We start from the raw sequence: 20,018 nt of genomic DNA, 5'->3' as shown, positions 1-20,018 counted from the left end.
GGATTTGAATCTGTCATCTTTGAAGCTTAGGTTGAAACTTGATGGTTATGCTTTGGTTGTTAACATATTCTTGACGTTTCTAATACTCTTATGATGTTAAAAGATGAAATTAAAATTGTTGAACAATTATTTGTAGCTTGTGTTATCTTTTATTTGTCACTGCATTTCTCATTACTGCCGGCAATAGGCTTAGCAACGAGGAAAACATAAGTTGAGGGAAGAAAACCAAGTACAAAGTTATTAGTTGATTGTAATGTTTTTACAAGTCCAGCTTGGTTAATGTCAGGAGCTTGACCTTGAATAGATTTGTTCTGATCGAGTATATGTTAATGATCCGTTGGTTAAACGGTGTTGAATTACATTTAAATAATAGCAAATGATGATGACTATATTGAAAAGTGCAAACAGGCATTCATATAAGGGTAGCACCCTTGGTACCGTACAGTTGTTTGTTGAGATTAATGATGGTGAGGATGATGATGATAAGGTTGATGAGATTGTTGTTGAAGTTGTTGGAAACATGATAAGGAAGTAGAGACCGTGGAAAAAGAGAGCAGTAAACTCAACTAGTCTTAGGATAAATATGAATTTGCGCCACCAATGGCGGGGTTTGAGATCAACGTTTGCAGAAAGAAGCGTATTATGACCAAATATAAAGACACCAGCAATCAGGTCACAGAGTGGATAGAAAACTGTTAACGTTCCTGGATAATTTTTAAGGCCCAGATAGACCAATCCAACGTTGGCAAAAGTTCTAAAAATTTCAATTAATTGTATGTAACGACGTTTTTTCATCAAGATGTACATCACAGTCTCTAAACATTCCATTATCTTGGCCCAAAAGAATATATAAACAACATAGACTGAGAAAAGACGCTTGATTTCCTTGGTTGATGTATCAATGGGTTCACAAGACCAACAAATGGTTCCAAAGTTGGTTGTCCATAAAGCTAATAATAGGCCTACACCGTGAACACCAAATTGATATCCATTGTAGATTAATAAGTGAGGATACAAGTTGAAAGGTGGTCTTAGGTTCATCCATTTAGGCCCAAATACTTTGACAAAATAATAATAAACTATGAAAAGGGCTATCAATTTTTTAGATGTCTCTTGACTATCTTTAACATTGAAAAACAGTCTAACATCTAAATCACCCATTAGGTTCTAGGTTGTGAGTTAACAATTCAGCCAACAGGTACAACGAGAAGATCAGAAAAGATGACCAATAACGAAAGACACAATCCGGTTGAGGCAATTTCTGTGGAACGGTCAACGATCAAAATAGTAAACAAAGTCACAGAAGAAATGCTGTATCCAATAACATGAGAGTGTTTTGATGAGACTAAGCGCACATTTTTGGTTTGAATGAGATTATTAGCTTTACATAAATAGAATTGATTGAGCACATAGTAAAAGAGGATATTAAAGGACAAATATAAATAGAGGAAGATAATTAAACAATCTTATTTTAGGGTTAAATCAACATTAGTAACAGAACAACAACAATAAAAACAAGATCTGGTATACACGGTTGTAGATTTAAACCTTTCCTGTTTGATTGGTTTATCCAGTTTTTTATGTTGATCGTAATAGATGAAAATAATTTAGTTAACAGTATTTCATTGTTATTACAAGAGGCTAGAAGTAAACAATTAAAAAATAATCCAATTGATCCAACTATCCATACGCCGAGTAAAGTTAGGAAAAAGTTGCTCAAGTTTGATGTTGTCTCAAGCAGCTGCCTGTGTTGAATGACGACTGGTTCAGTTAGAAAAACTGAGTCAGAAAAGAGTGACTTTTTTAGAAACATTACATTAATCTGCAAACCAGTATTTTGTATCTTATTTGAAATGATTATTTTGTCCTAAATTGTTGCGTTTGATGATGTACAGACCAAAAGAGAGCTACTTCTGGTCATCAACTACAATACCTTGAACTAGTTTTTGGTGGTTCTTATATTAGATTTAATGGCTTGTCTTTATTTAGGTACCAAAAAGAAATGAACCCAAAAAGCTGTACACATAAATCAGAATAATTTAACTAAAAATTGCAATTCTTATCTACTGATCATTTAGATAAAGATGGTTGGTTGACCCTGAAAATTCAACGGACTCTAGTCTTTATGATTAATTTTTCTACTTTCTCTGGTCCAAAGTAATCTGGCCGAATCCCAATTTAGTTGCATCTAATTGGGATAATCTTTAACCTGAAATATACATCGTACATCTACCGGTTATTGACAGTTTTTTCAACTTTTTAGATTCTTGAATCACAGAGATTTAATATTTTTTCACGTTAAAATAATAAAGACAGTGATTAATAGAATGTTTTCCAATATTCTATCATTAATCATATCACCTTCTTGAAACCCTTTATTATATTTATTCAAATGTGGAATTTGGAATTCAGATTTTTATAAAATCAGGATCAATGTGCGGATGCAACCTGATTTACGAGAAGATCCTTTTGGTGAGCGTTTGGTCCGTGATTTTACTATTTGCAAGTTACCATAATTTGCAAGCTGCCAATTATCACCTTAAGAATTCTTGAGTTAATTTTAATTTAAGATCGTCATCATCGACTAGTTTTAAATAAGTATGCATCAATGGTTGGGGTGCCTTTTCGTTACCAAGAATACGGACAACTCGATCAAATGGAATGATATTGCGAATTTTTTTGGAACCAAGAAAAGTCTAGTTAAATATAGGAGAATGATAATTAACGTTAAAAATTAATCAATTGAGGGTCATGAAAAATAATTGAATATACCTGATAATGAAATAAATTATCAATTTCAGTCCAACGCGCAGTTTTAGCTAAAGCTCTCAAAGCTGTCCAGTAATATTGCTTATCTGAGATATTGTGGTTATTCCGGATGGTTTGAGGGCTGCCAAAATGTGTCGCTGGATTATTACTATGATGAACAATCGAGTAGAATAGTGTTGTTATAACCGAAGAGCCCAAGAAAGATGAACATGGCATTACTTGATAACGTTCAGATGGCTCCATTATTTTGGAGTCGGCAGCATCAACAGGTAACTGATATTCATATAAAGTAATTTGTTCCATTATTGCAGGAGAATAAAGTTCATCTTGAAGATCCTTGAAAAAATTATTATAACAATGTTTAAGATGTTTAATACGAGTTTCCATGTGTTCACATTTAATGGCATTGGCATAATTAACAATAGCTGCTTCCTCCGATCTTCCTATCATAGCAAGAAAATCGGTTAAATCTTTAGTGCGATTTGTTTCACGAAGAAAATCAATGTAATGGTCAACAGCAGTTGGACGAATTAAAAGTTCCATAGCAAATATACGCCAACAAAGAGTTTTCTCGAGAAAAATTATCACAGCAATGATAGTATCACCATCGTATGAATTGATTGCAGCTTCAAGGAGAGATAATTTGTCCTCTTTTGATTTAAATATAGAAAAATTGGGATTCTCTCCATTGATCAGTGCCCGGATGCATGCTTCTATTTTATTAGAAGAAGTAGGAGTTGAATAACTTTTGTTTGAAATTTTCTGTAGAGATTGATTAACTCTGAGAGTTGCTTCCTCTGGACTCATCAACTTAACAGTATCTGGAGCTAAATTCAAATTGAAAAATATCATTAATAATCACACTTTGAAATTCGCTTTCTTCAGAGAGATTTTACCTTGTGGTTTGGAGAGTATCTCCGTTGGTTTGACTGAGGTTACAGTGCTGACTTTCTGGTCATACAAAGAATCGATGTCCTAAAATTGAAAAGATATTAGAAAATTTAAAATTTGAAATATAGAAACACAGTATGAAAGTTAAATTATCACATTGGTGATCTAATACACCTTGCTTATTAGCCATGGCGGAAAATAAGACTTAGATGTTAACTGAATATAGCAATTGAAATTAATGCATCCAAATTTAACTTTCAACTTTCTAGTAAAGCTCAGTCCAAACTGAAACAAGATCATACCGCGTCATCTTCAAAATTAAAGGACATCGGCTTTGAATATTCCCAAAAATCATCAGCTTTGCCAGTGTCAGACCTGCATTGGAATAAAATAATTCATGAGTTATAAAATTCAAAATTAAACCAGAAAATCATTGTGGGAAATTGATAATTCATCATTCTCATATAGAATATCTTCTAACTAAGAATTAGTGCAAATCAATCAGGTTAAACAGATTGAATAATAACATGCATATATCAGGCGGATCTAATGATTCATATTGATCCAAGATGTAATCTATCACAGGAGGGTATATTTTTGATTGGAATACTCACCAAAGTTGATGAGATTTATTGGTAGACATCTCGCCTTAATTATTAGAAATGTAATCACTTATCACAGTAATGGTTGGACATCGGTTGAAGAAACACACAACCAAATAAACCAGTGTCACCTAATTATTTTCAGCTCAATAGATATCATTTTAGGGATGGCATTTGTAGATAAGACTATAATATTTGAAAAACGTAATTAAAATATTAGCACTTGAAAAATTTAGACTAAAATGATTATTTATTAAATATTTTTATAAGACAAAAATTTGTTAGCTTTTAGATTCCACTCTAATCATATGGTTTCTGTTTACCATTCCTTTAAAAGTCACATGTTCAATGAAAGTCCAGCTTTTTAAATTTACACCTTAACATGACATGACAGTTAAATTATTTATTTTTGATGAAATTAATTGATCGTTCAAGACCAGAATAATACATAATAATTAAATAGAAAAGATAAAAAAATATAAAAGATTAGAAATGAAATGAATACATGTATTGGAATTTTTGGAAGATAATTTGATTGAAGCTAATTAACTAGGAAATATCAGTGATTGTGCTTAAATGAGTAAAAATATGATTAATTAGTCTTTCTTGATGAAAATATACCGACCAGTGTTGATAAATATCCAAACAATTGATTAATAACAAATTCAATTCTTGTAATCAATTTCAAATCAAATCAAAAAAGTGGACAGTTATAAACATTATCGGAAGATTGCGCTTGCATCGTTAAAGCCGCAGATTTTAAAAGCAAAGACAGTTAATTTCTTGTCAATCAAAATAATTTACAGAAATGATAAAAAAGACGTTCACTGCATTATCCATGCATTTACAGTTTCTGCCAATAACAAACAATATTTCAAACCGATTCGAACAGCTTGAATATTAGAAAATGTAGATTACCTTTACGGGATTGCATGATATCAGTACCTTGCTCAATGAGCTTCGTGAATGCTGCTGGTCATCGATCAAAAACTGTAGCTTCTCCAGCGATTTTATTATAATTTGTTTCTCGATACAGATGTGAGAAAGGAGGAAACGAGAGAAACATGAAATCGCCAGAGAAAGAGAGGAGGAAAGAGGATGAGAGGACAAGTCATCTTTAGGTCCAATTGTATATACCAACAGGGCGAACAGAGGATGCTCTATGCTGGATGGAAGTTGTTGTTTAAACTTGCTTCCTCTCTTCTTTCATCTCTTTCTTTCTGGCTCGATTTTTGTGGGTTACTTTTGCTAGTAGTAAGTTATTATTAGAAAGAAGGAAGAAAGACTTTTAGAGAGAGTCGAGAGTAAGAGGAAAGCCAAAATGGCGTGTTGTATGGAAAAATAGGAAAATAATGTGTGATTCACTTCAAGTAAAGATTGGTTGGTATTAATTTTTTGCCGTATCTTTCTGTCTCTGTGATTATATAAACTCTAGTCTTTTTATCTGATTCTTTCTCTTATTCTTTTTTGTATCATGAAATTAGGTTTACATTTTGTGTTACAACTGATCATCTAGTACAATAATGGCAAATTAACCGTTTGACACCGTATTTTTGGATACATCTGTAATTTGAAGCAATTGTTTTTTGTATTGGACTGACATTTCAACAGAAACAGTATCAACGGGGTTCTTGTGAATAATCTTTCCAACCATAAGATTGTAAAACCAGAATAATCATCAAATCGGCTTGGTTTTTATCATCTGGTGGAGTTACATGCTCATCACATCAGTTTTTTACCAGGTAAAAGCAACAATTTGAATGGTAAGAAAAAAGACAACAGTTACCTTTTATTATCCATCTTTACTCAACTCCATCAAAACAAAGAGATCGCACGATTATTAAGGTTAGCATAGGAAACTCCATTTTCGTCTCGATATTTGACTTAGCCTTTTAAATAGTAAAAGATGAAGACTTTTTCGCTAATTCGTGCAATGGACAATCTATGAATGTTATAATCAATTGGAAATTTGATTGTCATGCGGCTAAATCAGTTTCTAGCTTTAAAGATTCACTCAATTAAGGCTTCCTTCATTTTTTAACACATCAAACCTTTTTCGCTCATTATTAGTCGACTGCTATTGCTTTTATCGACGTCTTTTTACATTCAAGTTGAACCCTGGTTACGCTGTTAATTAGTATGGAAACAAGACTCTTTGTTGATTACATTTTGCTCGTTAAAATGTGTGTGCTACTCAAGTTAAACACACAACAACGCAACTTCTTGAGCGATCCCATTTTTCAAGCTATTTCCAGAAAGTCTCATCTTTCCTTTTCTCGGTTGTTTCTCTCGAAAGAAGAAAAACAATCTTCCTCTGATGATTAACATTTATACGTGAAGGTTTAGATACCGAGGTTAGCCGAGCCATAAATACGACTGACTGGTTGTTCAAGTGAATACAGTAAACCTTGGTTTAGACTGACTATTGATCGGTTTTGGTCGACATAAAATGTCTCCCAACTAGTCAACTATAAAACTCGTTTTTGTGAACAAAATTGAGGAACCAAATTTTATTCCAATAAACTATTCATCTTTCAATTTTCTTATCATAATATCTTCATCAGGATCGTTTAATTTTGAGCATAAATTATTTTGGCGATGTAAAAATATCTCGCCATGTTTATGTTTAAACATATTATTGCATCTCATATTTACTCTCACAATGTTTAGTTTTTAATAAACCCAAATCAACCCAAAACCGAGTGCAAGGTTATTGAAGATGCTGATTATTTCGGTCTTTCATTACAATTTACTTAGCCCAATTAGATTTCAATGATTTACTAATGATTGTCAATAGAAAGCTGTTTAAATCAACCGTTCCTATTACCGATCCATGGGAGTCAATTTTAACATAACAACTGAATCATACCTCTGATTGTTTCCAGCGTACATTAACAAAAATATACAAAATTAAATTAAAAAATCCTAGTTTCATTGATTGTAAGGAGCAATCGCTGCTAAAGCCGTATACGTGACTGAATGACTTTGAAGCCAGTCCAGGTTCTTGGGTCTTGGTCTTGTTGTTTTTGAAAAAAATATGAAAGATTGCTTAGGAATTCATTGAAACTGCATCAGATATTCGCTTTCCTTTTGACACTCTCTTTTCCCATGTCATCCTCTTCAAAATGGCTCCTTACGGTCATTTTAGCTTGTAGCAGTCATCTGAAAGGAATTGACAAGTCCTATCGATCGATAAGGCTAAGCCGACTTTTTGTCCTCCAATGCATGAAAAATTGTCAGCTCTTTTTAAATTGGGATTTCATCTCAAGCCAATATGTCTTTTCATGTAATATATTTATGAATGTTAATGATATTTCTGTTTTTGGTTATGCATGCAATCACATTAATATCGTTAACCATTTAACGAGCTTATGAAAATTGGCAATCTATTGATGAAAAAATAGCGAAAATCTTAAATCTTATTTTCTTTCCTCATATCCAGTTTTATTCCGTCATGTATTGTCTAATGATTAGTTTATCTTGTTGGTGTTGCCACAATAGAACGCTTGTTCCTTCATTGTTTGAACTGTGCTCTTAATGTGATCTTCTGATAGTATTTTTAACATTTTTGTCAGTTAATATCTACTAAAAAATGTAATCTCAGAGTCAAATACTCTCAACTTGGAGACTATTTTGCAACAGTATTTGTTTCGAAATGCCTAGAATGAGTTAATATTTGTGACTTCATGGCGATTACTATTTCCGTAGCAATAATTTTTACCAAGATTTCTGACCTGCGTGTTCGTTCGTCTGTTTTTAAGCTGTGTTGAAGCTTTAGGTCTCTCACTTTGTATTGATGCTTCTCTGATTACCGATCTTTCTCGATTTACCAATGTAGGTATAATTTTGACTTTTTGTTTAAACTAACCATCACTAATCAAGTTTATGTTTCAAATTTGTTATTAATTAGAATTGTTTAATCGAATTTGCTATTTTAATCCTTGTTATTGTTTAAAGTATCGAGTACCGGTTGTAATTTAAAGAGCCTTTCAATTTTCTATGAGCTGCTTGGGCATGTTTGCCTTGTAAACAGCTGAAAGATCCTTCATCTGCGCGAGTTGATTGTTCTCTTTATTTTAAACGATTCATTTTTTCGTCATTTTTTAAGTTAGTAATTTCATTTATCTTTTATTTTTTTGTTTATTTCACAGAGATTCTATCTTGACAAATTCACCATCTATTAAACAACTGTAACCGACAAAGGAAAAGTGAAATGATTGTGACAAACGATGACAGAGAGTGTTGCCGGTCACTTGTCTGTGATTCTAATGGTATCATTATTGCTGAGATGGTCTATCGATGCATGATTTGTGCATATATTACGGATTCAATATGTGATGCTCAGAGACACTATCAAATACGTCATATGGAAACCGATGTCCAACCATCATCATCAACATCCAACCTTAAAAGCGAGCCTCTTGACTCTCTTGACGAAGAAGATGATTGTGAAGAAGCAGAGCCTTCTGGATCATCACCAAGTAATGCCAGAGGTGGTTTTGTTACCTGTGCAGTTTGTCATATAACCAAATTTTATGCTAGCGTTCAAAGACGCTATGGTCAATTTACATGCATGGGATGTGCAAAATTTTTTGGAAGATTTTTGCTAAAACCAAGAAAATATTGTTGCCCTAATCTAGGTAATTCTTTTTCACCTTAGCTTACGCTACATTCAAACTGCTTTTTCTAATTTTTGTTTTATTTTTATTTCTCTTTGTTTTAGGTAATTGTCCTCTTGATGCTACACCAAGATGTAAAGCTTGTTTACTTCAAGCTTGTATTGATACGTACCAGATTGACGAGAAAAGAATGAAAATAGTGAACGCTAACAGACCAGTTCGTAAATTAGCCGTCAACCGTCAACCAAGCTCATCCAACAACAACACTACACGAGACGTTAATTCATCGGCTTTGACAACTTCATCTCTTCCAATTACCCATAGCAACAATGATGCAGGTCTAAACTCGTCAACCAGTGATAATAATAGAATGGACATAAGTCCTCAAAAGACCAGTATTTTAGGTCAGCAATTAACCTCATCATCAGCAGCTGGCGCAATAGCAGCAGCGGCTGCAGCGGCAGCATCATCATCAAGTCGTTCCCGTACATCTAACACTGCAGTACTTGCTCTTTTACGGTCAACTGGTAAAAAGAATTGGGGCTGTCGTAAATGTGCTGGCTGTCTAGTCGAGGATTGTGGCAAGTGCAACTATTGTTTAGACAAACCTAAGTTTGGAGGTGCCAATACTTTGAAGAAAAAATGCATACAAAGAAAGTGTCTTTTACAAGAACAGCAAAAATTGGAACAGGCACAAAATAGCTTGAGGAACGCATTGAAATAACCCTCTTTATCTTACTACATCCATATCTAAGGTGAAATGGGAAATGCAAGATTAAACCAACGAAGCAATCAGTCTTAATCTTTTCACTGGTACTACAAACGAAAAATTGACCTATCCTTTATCGAAAAACTTGCTTTATCCCTCATTTAATCTGCATCTTGCATCTCAAGTCAGCTTGGGTTAAACATTAAGACCAATTGTACTCTAATTGACTTAACCTTTATTCATTTACTCTCTTTATCCACCTTCCTTTTAAATTTTTCAATTTATCTCAACGCTTGATCTTTTCAAGCCATTGCTCTTGTTTGATCTCTAGTCAAATCAACTGTGTTTGTATGAATACAAAATTATTGGTAGATTTCACCTGATTGGTATCTTTAGGGATCTCATCTTTAATAATAATCTAAATTATCCTAAAGTCCAAGACTAATTTGACCAATAATAAATGATTTTCAAATCAATTGATACAAAAACAAATCCGTGTTCGTGATTGTGAACTGTCAACTTGAGTTCAAACCTTTTTAAATGAAAAGTTCTTTGTTTAAAGGACTTGAGGAAGATTTGAAGGAACTCGTTCAAGAGTTCTTCATAGAGAGAACATTCTCGGTTCGGATTTCAAACTTCAAGCGGCTTGAGTTACGATAAAACATTTAAAATAAAATAAAGCAAAAATAATACATTTCATTTGCACTTTGAGAAGTTTGTCAAGGTGATTGAGACTTGATTTGATTGTAAAACATATCGTTAGCATAATAGGCTATGTCGACAGTGTAATCTGCCGACTAGACGTGCATGAACATAATCTTCCTGGTTCGGTATGAACGGTTACCTTTATTTACTGAATTAACTACACAAAAAGAGAGCGACATTTGATTATTTGCTTTGATTTAACACGTAGAAAGTCATCATGAATTTATCAAATCGGGTAACACTCATACGACCTTTTGTTGCATCTATCGATCTATCAATGAATTTAAATTGGATTACTCTTTGACCAGTGAACAAAGTTGAAACCATTGCAAATTTCACGCAAAAATGTTGAAATTTAAAGCAAAAACTTTGACACTAAAAGGTTAACAAAGACTGTGTTTCAGAAACAAAAACAAAAGGACAAACAATTGGGTATTTGTATCCCTCATAAACAATAAAAGAAGAGCCTTTCCTTTGGCAAAAGCAGCTAAATTGATTTAATTGTTTCTCTTGCAAATTAAAATTATAACACTGGAGTCACAATCAGCTTAAATTTAATTTTTAACTTTCACTTGGATATGAACACACCGATGAAGATTCTTTGCTACGAAAGTTAACTGCTGTTTCAAACCATTGAATCACATTTTGAAGATTTGGTGCCTGTTAGTCTAGTCTTAATGTCGCAATTCAATATTGAAAAATTAGCCCAAAACATTATGAGTCATACCTTACACATTTGTTTTCCTTGTCCTCTTTTGATCTGTTACTTAAAATCATCAAATTCTGAAATATCGATTATACCAACAATTTTTTACTAACCAATTATATTTCATAACTATTTCAACATGCTTTTACTTTCAATTAACACTGATTAGAGCTCAATTAATTAAACTATCTGCTGTGCAGCAATCATCTCGTTCTCGTCCCTATCAAAAACAAGCTATTTTGACAAATCTTTTGGTATCCTCAATCTCTCTGGTTGCTGTCCATGTAATGAATGTTGCTCCTGTGAACCAGATTATTTAGATGACGAGCCTATTTCACCAGCATTACCAGTACCAAGTCCCATTACATTCAATCGATATAGTTCATCCTGATCATCAACCAGTAAGTCGTTTGTTGTTTGGTGCCGTATGTCCGACCAAATGGAGCAGCTGTGGTTGAAGTTGAAGAGTCGCCAGTAGCCACTGGGCGAGGTGGTAGGGCAACTGGTACCAGTAATAGTGGATCTTCATTGTTTGGTGGAAGTGGGCTATTTTCACGGTTTTTACCTTCTACCATTGAAAGTACTGCCAACTTCACTCAACAAGTTGACCCAAATGACGCGCAAATAACATGGTTTCCGTCAAATTCAACTCAAATACCAATGGTTTTGCTCTCAAATCAATCAACTAAGCTTGATAGTTATAAAATCTTCAGCAATGAGGCTGAATTAACAAATGATGAAGCGGATAAGTTAGCTTACTCAGGTTAAAAGTTAAAAAATGCCTAAACTTTACAACTTTAATGGTCATCTTATACTCTCCATTTTCATTAATCATGTTATTTAAACTGCTAATTAATTTTGAATGTAAGTTAAATGATTACAGAAGATTATTAGCTAAGCTCGTGATGATTAAAGATGAAAAATGAAATATTAACTCGAGGAAGATGCTATAAAGACTAATTAAAAGATGAAGAGTAATGTAGTTAAAAAATAGAGTTAGAAACGTGGGTTAAATCACTGAGGCGAGGTATGAAGTGATTGAAAACTTTTTAATGAGGATTTAATTCCATTTAATCAGTTACATCAGCAGATTGATTATTAAATGAGTGGATTATCTTTAAAAGTCAAGCATACTTTCAAAATTTGTAATAGGCGCTCAACAAGATTATTGATCCCATCTTTGGATCAGATAATATTTGTGATCAGTTAGCTTTCACGTTTATTCAAATGTTTTTTAAAACTTACTCTAATGTTTAATTTATTTTAAGAAAATGTGAATTAATTATTATCGTTACTTGTACTCTACTCTGTGAAAATGTCAATTATTAAAACTTTAAAACGATTGCCTGATCTTTGCAAATTCAATGTCACCTTTTTAAAATCTTCTAGTCAATCATTTAATATCAATTGTGGCCAATATTCGGGAAGAATATTTTCTCGAGTTTTTAGTAATGCCGTTCGACATCATGATAAAGGTAAAGATAGTTTTATCTCACTTTTTGACGTTATGACAAAACTAACTGTCTTTCATTTTCAGACTTGTTACTAAAAACAGGTAGAAAAGAAACTGGATTTTACGCCTTACCGGTTAAACCAAAAGCCAATCCATTGCATCCAAGGAATGCTCTTTTTGGACGGAATGATATTGATAAACATGGCAATCGAAGTGATATGTTTCTTGTAGAGGCTTTCAGTACAGCTGAAGAATATCGTTTTCCTGATTTTTATAAAGCTGTTTCCACTAAGCCTGAGTTTGAAGAAATCAAAATTAGTGATGAGCTTGATGGTGAAGTATTAGCTTTCAAATTAAACAAATCTGGACAAAACAAACCATCTACAATATTTATTTTCAGGTAACATATGACCTAAATTTTGCTCGATATTTTAATCAAGAAAATTTTCTGTCTTTTTCTAGAGAAGGAACTACAGTATTCTGGAATTTTGACCACCACGATGTTAGTTTGGCTCGGTATTTTTGATAACAATTATTTATTGATTTCTGTTAATATTCCCTTTATCAGATCAAAAACACTCTTCAGCTGCTACGTGCCTTCGAAGTGAAATCATATCCTGATGATTTGGTTAAAGAAGAGAATGAAATAATGCAATTTACCTATTCTGAGTAAGATTCGGATTTTCACTGCTAGGAACATCTGTGAATATTTGTATTCTCATATTCTTACATTATTTTTCAGAGCTAAGCCAAAAATTATTCGGAACATAATTCATATTACTGAGAATGAATATCCACCACTTTCACAATATACTTTTTCTAATGCTCTAGCATTATCAGGTATTTATAAACTATGATTTTTCAGAAAGTTATTAATCCATTGCATGGAATATTGTAAGATTTTAATCAAGTTGGAAACTAACTTTTTTTCGCTTTATTTTAGTAAAACTGGCAATAAGAGAGTCTTCATTAGATTATTATGTTGATAATATAAAATTCATTTCCGAGGACATAAGAGATGGAAAGAAAATAAAGTTGACTCAAGATCAAGTTTTCAGAAAGACGGGTGAACTGTTCAACCTTCGCCATCACATTAATTTAAGTTCGGATTTACTGGATACACCAGACTTTTATTGGGATCGACAAGAACTTGAAAATTTATTTCTGCAAACTTGTAATTACTTGAACACGCTGAAGCGAACTAAAGTAATAAACGAAAAACTGAGTCACTGTTTGGAGCTTATGGATCTATTGCAAAGACATTTAAGTGATAAGCACCACGTAAGATTGGAATGGATGATCATCGTTTTAATTATGGTTGAGGTAACTTAATTACTGTGAACTTCATCTTCTCTTCAATATCTAAAATTTATTTTTTATTTCTAGGTTGTATTTGAATTCCTTCATTATTTCGAAAGAATAGTGGATAACTGAATTAGTTTGGAGACAATTACGCGTCAACAAAAGTATATTTTCATGTCCAATTTAAGGAATCCAGTTGCCTTGATGTAAAATTACAATTTTTTTATTTCGATCTCATAACTGAGTGACATTTAACTTCACAATAAATTTCATACCAAGGTTAAGTTTATCTTTCAATTTGATAAATAAAATCTTGAAAAACTTCATTACATGTGCTTAATGCCAAAAATTAATCAAAACCAAAGAGTATAACTATTACTCTTTGATCAAAACTCCATAGTTTGATAATGAAAGCTCTAAGCTGTTCTTAGAAATGATCATTTGTTGCTGTTTTAATTATCAGTGACAGTGACAACAATGACATTAATCACATTTCGGCTCTTTTTGAATGAAATCGATAACGATGAGACCATTGGAAGAATGATGAAAGAGATGACTGATTTTTCATGACAGAATTACTCTCCAATCCGAGGACTTGCTGGTGGACTTGGTCTTTGGTTACCCTCTGGTTTCCCTCTATCAAATGGACGCACCACGATCTGTAATTTGATAAAATTATTAATAACAGATATTATTTTAAATGCTAAAAAAAGCTGATACAAATTAAGATATTGTAGCGCCAGCTTCCGACAAAGAACTTAACTGCTCGTATCGATATGGTGGATTCAAGTAACCTATCAATTATGCAATTTCTTGAGTAACTCAAGTTGAATTTATTATTGTTTAATGTTAATGTGTTAATTTGTCAATACTTTTGTTCAAATTTTGTTAAATTTGTGCTAAATTTTTAATCATATGTGTTTCAATATTGATTGAAATCGGTGCAGAAGTTATCTGTCGCATTGTTTACTGTTTGATCATCTTAAATTAATTCTATTCTTTGTGAAGAGATAAATTATTTGTTTTATCCTTAAAGCTATTTTGGATCTAGAGTGAAACATGGCCACTCCTATGCCGTCAGAAGCTGACTTGTACAAAATTTTTTCTGCTGCTGATAGAGACAAATCAGGACACATATCTGCTGATGAATTGCAAAAAGCTTTGAGCAATGGAACATGGGAGCCTTTTAACTTGCGATTGGTAAAAATGATGATTGGTATGTTTGATCGAGATGGCAATCAAACAATTGATTACAATGAATTCAAACAGCTTTGGAAGTTTGTTAATGATTGGTTGAATTGTTTCCGTCAGTATGATGCCGATCGAAGTGGCTCAATCGGTAAACACGAACTGAACCATGCGCTTAATTCATTTGGTTATCGTTTATCTGACGCTACTTATAATTTGTTCATGAAAAAATTTGGCACACCAGATGGACAGTCCATTATATTTGACAATTTTCTTCTCCTTTGTATTTCTTTACAAGGAGCGACTGCATCATTTGCTGCTTTTGACGTTGAACGCAAAGGGGAAATCAAAATAAGCTATGAGCAATTTTTGAACTCAGTTGTCCCTCTGATTGCCTGATTGCTGGATCCAATCATATATTCATGACAACTATAATCATGATCATCATAATCATTGATATTTCCAAGGCCATAAACTGTTACGAAAATTCCAATGCTCATCTAATTTGTTAATCTTATATGAAAATTAATCTATGTATCTCATTTTGGAAAATCTATTAATAAGTGGGTCAAATATCAACATTATTTGAATAAATTACATAATTGTGCAAAGTATAGAAGAAAGTTTTCAATTTATTTTTCATATTTATCAATGAAAAACGGAATACTATATTCTTTTGGAAGCAAATTTTACTTAATTCAGATTGTATTACAATTTTCCATGCAACTTGGTTTAATATTGAGTTATCGTCTTCATCCCTATCAGATGATTTAGTATCAGAAAAATCAAACAAATGTGTCAAGTATGTTACAGAACATCAACGATGACCCTTGGAGTTGGACCTCTAAAACCAATGGATTGGCTGATCTTGATTCTTCGTTAAATGATGAAATGATCAATTTAGAAGAGGTTGATGAATTATTGGGCATTTTCGGTCAAATCGATTCCAATCAGTTGCCCACCAGAACTCGAAATTGTGTTACTAAACGTCAAGATTATGTTGAAGATATTCAACCTGAACCATCCATCTTGTCCTGTTTGTCCTGAATCATTTATAGTCCGAAGGAACGTTGCGCGCCATTTCGAAACTTGTCATGAGTTTAATCACCTGCGCTTTCTTTCATGAAGTGTTAACCTCAGCACGCAATGCTAAATATCATTGTATCATGGTCCATTATTTTATTACACATTACAATAATATGTAGTTTAAATTTTTACCAGCGATGTTCACAAAGTTTGGACGTTCGATTCTCCATCCATCGTGAACCGTTTTTCTCTATTTATTCATGCTATTGCCTTCTCTTTTACATTATTACTTTAAATTACGAAATGTTAGGATATTCCAAATTTTAAATCTTTAACATAATAAAATATCTATGTTCGTTTGTTTGCCTTTTTCGTTCAATATTAATTCAGCTTTCTCATATGAGCAAATAGACTAGACATGTTAAACAAGTCTAGTTAAACCAGACAACCAAACAGTGCTAATGCTGCAACACGTTGAAGACATATTTTAATGTGATATTAATGTAGCCTATGCAAATTGAAAATTAATGATGAACAAACGCCGTCAATATGAAATAAAACCATAGCTTAAAATAGCCATTGATTCATCACAATTAGAAAATGCGCAACATACGTATTTTTGTCAATTTATTCACAAACAAATATAATAATATGATTGTAATTTATAATAATTATTTATGAATTTTGGTTAACCTCTAAAAGGCTACGCTATGGTTTCATCTGCCTCATTTTTTTCCATATGGATCTTTTCAATTTGCCAAAAACTAAGGATTTGATTTCTGTTTTTGATTGATTGTTCTACCCATTTTAATTGGAATCAAGAGAACAAATTTTAAAAGAAATACAGAAGGATCAAATGCCGAAAATGATTATCAACTGCATTAATAAATAAATGAACAGTCAAGGCTCAGTTCAAGAAACGCGGTTCAAGGAAAGAAGAGTTGCATTTGAAAATGGTGATGTTTAGAAATTAAAAAATAACAGATTTACAATAAGGTGTCATTTTATCATGTTTAAGAAAATTGAAGCTCAAAAAAGTTTGCATAAGGTAACAAGTTAAGGTGAGATACTATTAAATAGTGTGTCCTTAATTGTCTGAGCCATTAATCCATGGAGAGCTTCAATCGTAGTTTTACAACAATCTTTAGTGGCCTTAGATAGTTTATCCTCTGTTCTTTTCTCACTTGGATCAACTCCGATCATAAAGCCTCCTCTTTGACATTGTGATTCAGCTTGTTCCAATTTATCAGCCAAGTCCAATATCTGTCCAGTGGTATAGTCTGAATTTGTTAGTAAACTGGATGAACTAAGAGTATGGACCCAATAATTATTCCAAAGCGAGTCTAACAGTTTACAATCGAGAGATGATTTAAAGTAGGAGACATCAAGTGAATAATATTGTTTACAATGTACTCCAAAATCTTCAATTTTATTCAGAGGAATACTTTGATACTCAGAAGGTCCTTCGTCTGGTGGCTTATAGCCTTTTGGATAAGTACGGAAAGCACCAAGATTAACTTTACCAGCAGAAATAGTACGAGTCGGATCGATAACAATAGCAACAAAAGGCTCTTGAAATTGCTGATTCAACATTTGGGTGGACACATCTATACCAGACAACCAACATCCATAACCAGGATGCGAATGGTACCAACCGATGACATTTTCTTGACGGCCAACTTGTTGGGCCGTTTCAGTGTAAGCAGCCATGTATTCATAAGCTTGAGCTTGAGCATTAACCCGAGTCTCGGTTCCTTCGACAGGCAATGCAAATGAGTCCATGACAATCATCGTATTAGCATCAACCTTACCCAAAAGTAGGCCCATGACTTCTAATGAACCACCGGAACGAGCATGCATCACCATTTTAAGCAATGCTAAAGCAGAAACTCTAATATCTTTGAAGTAGTGTGGATCTTTCTCCCATGGTTTAGCTTGTAAAATTGTTTGTTGCTGATTACGGTTATATTGATAAATTTCATCAACTTTTCTAGCATTATCATTATTACCATCCATTGTTGGTCAAACAGAGAAATCACTCACGGAAAATCAAGAGAAACAACCAGAACACTTAAGGAAATCAGAAACAATAACCAAGTGAATATGCAATAAAGCTTAATCGTAAACCAAAAGTATCGATATTTTAAGATGCATATTTTACAGCTGATTCTATACCGATTGATCGAAATTACAAACAGTAATTCGATAGATCGAAACTAATTACAAAATTGTAGCAGCGTTCATTTATGGACAATTAACCAACAATTTAATCCTAGATAAGCTCGAAATGAGAGTACTCTTTGGTATCAATTTCATCTTCACGCGAATCAGGACATTTATAAAAAATCAATGACCAATCATTGAGATTCATAACAAACTTAACCAGTTTCATCTTATTAATGGGAGAGAGTCATGATTTAATGATTCCACTTTTTATTATATAATTATAAACATTTGAAAACAAAACAATAAATTACAATTATGAAAACAATATGGCAATTATAAATGGGTAAAAGGCCATCAAGTCATTTCGTATTTCTTTCATAGCGAAAAGCTGAACTTACAAAGAACCGAGAAAACATTAAAACTCGGCAATGTTTAGGTTTAAATTATCAACGGCAACATTAACATATAAGACGCTTATTATCATGATCATTATGTTCATGTTATTATTATATTTTCTTATATAATATCTATCGTAGTATTAATTATGATGTTTAGCATTAAAAGGATATTTACAAATGTATACAAGAAAAAAAAGCATCAGTCTCTAAGAATGAAAACAACCTTGGAAGTGTATTTTACCCATAGGCATCAAGTTTGATAAAAGGATGAAAGTTTTGATTTAAATTTAATTCACTTTGGATGATCATCATTTCTTTAATTGATGTTACCATTATCATGGTGCTTATCGACAACTCAATAGTAATTACAATAATTTATATGAAATAATCGTTAATTTCTTTCCATTCACGCCCAGAACTACTTGTCCGTTAATTCATTAAGTAACCAAGAAAATCAACAAAACATCAAGATTCACTGAAAGTAAAGGTAAAAACAATTTTAATGATTGATATTATAATTAGAATCAGGTTATCAAGTTTGTAGGCTCAATAATATTTGTCTCAATACAGACAAAGGACAAGTCTTGATTTTTTTACAATGAAAACCTTTGTCTACAATTTTAAGCCCACATCCATGATAATTTGATTGATTTTACGTTGAACTTCATTGTATTTTCTCGTGATTATTGAGTTATTTAAGATGAAATTCTTGACATAGACCAAGTTTGGCTCTGATATTTAATGATCTTTATTCAATTGAAGAGCCATTGAATGAGATCCAAACTGTCTATTTAAGGTAAACCAAACTAATGCTGAATCAATGGTGATTTTAAATTGTTAACTAAATGGTTAAATTGAGATTAAAAAACGTTAATTTATAAATTTTTACACATGATGAGAATAATTTGTCCAGAGATTATATTGATTATTGTTACCAACTGGATGTGTTCAAATTGTTGTAAGTTTGAAAGCAAACACATGACCGATTGAATTTACATCGTGAAGCTCACTTTAATCAATTATATTTAGCCTTTAGGTCAAGAGCTTACATGATTGATTAATAAATTTCATTGATTGACAATCTAATACTAAATTGACCTTCGTGTTTTTGGTAATAAGATTTATATGAAGTTATGGGGTTTAGTAATGAGAAAATTAATAGAGTTTGAAATCAACTGAGAAGCTGAATAAATTCAAGTGTTAAATTGTTAGATGAAAAGAAACAACAAAAATTATAATCAAACTAGGCGTAGGTCTAATAATAATAATAGTGTTATTGATGATAATCATTTTGATTTGTGTTATAATAGTTGGATTCCACCTCAAGGTTGATTGTAGGGAACCATGTGATGATCATTGGAATACCTTGAATAGATTTAAGGCGATCAAGGCCAGAAAAAAACCCCGAAAAAAGCATCACTAAATACATAATAATAATAATTGCTAATAATAAACTTCTAATTTTTGTCCATTGCGCTCATCTG

At 32.5% G+C, this 20,018-nt stretch overlaps 6 protein-coding genes across 10 annotated transcripts; 3 read left to right on the top strand and 3 right to left on the bottom strand.

Annotated features, from left to right (window-relative positions):
* Positions 1-129: 129 nt before the first annotated feature.
* LOC107370250 (very long chain fatty acid elongase F) lies at positions 130-1,296 on the bottom strand. The gene has a single exon (XM_015938238.3). It carries the CDS (start codon positions 1,159-1,161, stop codon positions 283-285), a length of 879 nt encoding a protein of 292 aa, XP_015793724.1. The 5' UTR covers positions 1,162-1,296; the 3' UTR covers positions 130-282.
* Positions 1,297-2,357: 1,061 nt separating this feature from the next.
* Positions 2,358-4,562, bottom strand: Vps16B (Vacuolar protein sorting 16B). Its single transcript, XM_015938254.3, has 5 exons — positions 4,275-4,562; positions 3,963-4,035; positions 3,666-3,744; positions 2,773-3,596; positions 2,358-2,696 (listed from the first exon to the last, which is right to left on the bottom strand). The coding sequence occupies exons 1-5, from the start codon at positions 4,301-4,303 to the stop codon at positions 2,535-2,537; spliced, it is 1,167 nt and encodes a 388-aa protein (XP_015793740.2). The 5' UTR covers positions 4,304-4,562; the 3' UTR covers positions 2,358-2,534.
* Positions 4,563-5,394: 832 nt separating this feature from the next.
* On the top strand, positions 5,395-10,066 carry LOC107370258 (uncharacterized). Of its 5 annotated transcripts, none has more exons than XM_015938246.3 (4): positions 5,395-5,642; positions 5,747-6,025; positions 8,414-8,902; positions 8,986-10,066. In XM_015938246.3, the coding sequence occupies exons 3-4, from the start codon at positions 8,476-8,478 to the stop codon at positions 9,603-9,605; spliced, it is 1,047 nt and encodes a 348-aa protein (XP_015793732.1). In that variant the 5' UTR covers positions 5,395-5,642; positions 5,747-6,025; positions 8,414-8,475; the 3' UTR covers positions 9,606-10,066. The 5 variants fall into 5 exon arrangements, with proteins under 5 accessions (XP_015793732.1, XP_015793734.1, XP_015793735.1 ...); XM_015938248.3 differs by having other exon boundaries at positions 5,472-5,642; positions 5,747-6,004; XM_015938249.3 differs by lacking the exons at positions 5,395-5,642; positions 5,747-6,025 and adding an exon at positions 7,511-8,096.
* A 2,150-nt stretch (positions 10,067-12,216) lies between these two features.
* On the top strand, positions 12,217-14,082 carry LOC107370259 (required for meiotic nuclear division protein 1 homolog). Its single transcript, XM_015938250.2, has 7 exons — positions 12,217-12,476; positions 12,539-12,854; positions 12,917-12,956; positions 13,023-13,123; positions 13,197-13,294; positions 13,398-13,777; positions 13,841-14,082. The coding sequence occupies exons 1-7, from the start codon at positions 12,317-12,319 to the stop codon at positions 13,886-13,888; spliced, it is 1,143 nt and encodes a 380-aa protein (XP_015793736.2). The 5' UTR covers positions 12,217-12,316; the 3' UTR covers positions 13,889-14,082.
* Positions 14,083-14,436: 354 nt separating this feature from the next.
* LOC107370260 (programmed cell death protein 6) lies at positions 14,437-15,567 on the top strand. Its single transcript, XM_015938251.2, has one exon. It carries the CDS (start codon positions 14,816-14,818, stop codon positions 15,341-15,343), a length of 528 nt encoding a protein of 175 aa, XP_015793737.1. The 5' UTR covers positions 14,437-14,815; the 3' UTR covers positions 15,344-15,567.
* Positions 15,568-16,911: 1,344 nt separating this feature from the next.
* CSN5 (COP9 signalosome subunit 5) lies at positions 16,912-18,051 on the bottom strand. Its single transcript, XM_015938244.3, has one exon. It carries the CDS (start codon positions 17,984-17,986, stop codon positions 17,027-17,029), a length of 960 nt encoding a protein of 319 aa, XP_015793730.1. The 5' UTR covers positions 17,987-18,051; the 3' UTR covers positions 16,912-17,026.
* Positions 18,052-20,018: the final 1,967 nt, after the last annotated feature.

This window comes from Tetranychus urticae, chromosome 3 (assembly GCF_039701765.1).
Source record: "Tetranychus urticae isolate SD_2017Ah chromosome 3, NJAU_TeUrti_SD_1.0, whole genome shotgun sequence".
Lineage (NCBI taxonomy): Eukaryota > Metazoa > Arthropoda > Arachnida > Trombidiformes > Tetranychidae > Tetranychus > Tetranychus urticae.
The sequence above is the reverse complement of the archived record's forward strand: the minus strand, read 5'-3'. Positions and strand labels throughout refer to the sequence as shown.

Bases quoted from the DNA above. Each gene is read 5' to 3' on its own strand.
- LOC107370250 (XM_015938238.3), bottom strand. From the start codon at position 1,161: ATGGGTGATTTAGATGTTAGACTGTTTTTCAATGTTAAAGATAGTCAA.
- Vps16B (XM_015938254.3), bottom strand. From the start codon at position 4,303: ATGTCTACCAATAAATCTCATCAACTTTG. The intron at 3,597-3,665 runs GTAAAATCTCTC...ATTTGAATTTAG, and splicing joins GATACTCTCCAAACCACAAG to CTCCAGATACTGTTAAGTTG. The intron at 2,697-2,772 runs GTATATTCAATT...ATATTTAACTAG, and splicing joins ATAATTTATTTCATTATCAG to ACTTTTCTTGGTTCCAAAAA.
- LOC107370258 (XM_015938246.3), top strand. From the start codon at position 8,476: ATGATTGTGACAAACGATGACAGAGAGTGTTGCCGGTCACTTGTCTGT. The intron at 8,903-8,985 runs GTAATTCTTTTT...TCTTTGTTTTAG, and splicing joins ATATTGTTGCCCTAATCTAG to GTAATTGTCCTCTTGATGCT.
- LOC107370259 (XM_015938250.2), top strand. From the start codon at position 12,317: ATGTCAATTATTAAAACTTTAAAACGATTGCCTGATCTTTGCAAATTC. The intron at 12,477-12,538 runs GTAAAGATAGTT...TTTCATTTTCAG, and splicing joins CGTTCGACATCATGATAAAG to ACTTGTTACTAAAAACAGGT. The intron at 13,778-13,840 runs GTAACTTAATTA...TTTTATTTCTAG, and splicing joins TCGTTTTAATTATGGTTGAG to GTTGTATTTGAATTCCTTCA.
- LOC107370260 (XM_015938251.2), top strand. From the start codon at position 14,816: ATGGCCACTCCTATGCCGTCAGAAGCTGACTTGTACAAAATTTTTTCT.
- CSN5 (XM_015938244.3), bottom strand. From the start codon at position 17,986: ATGGATGGTAATAATGATAATGCTAGAAAAGTTGATGAAATTTATCAA.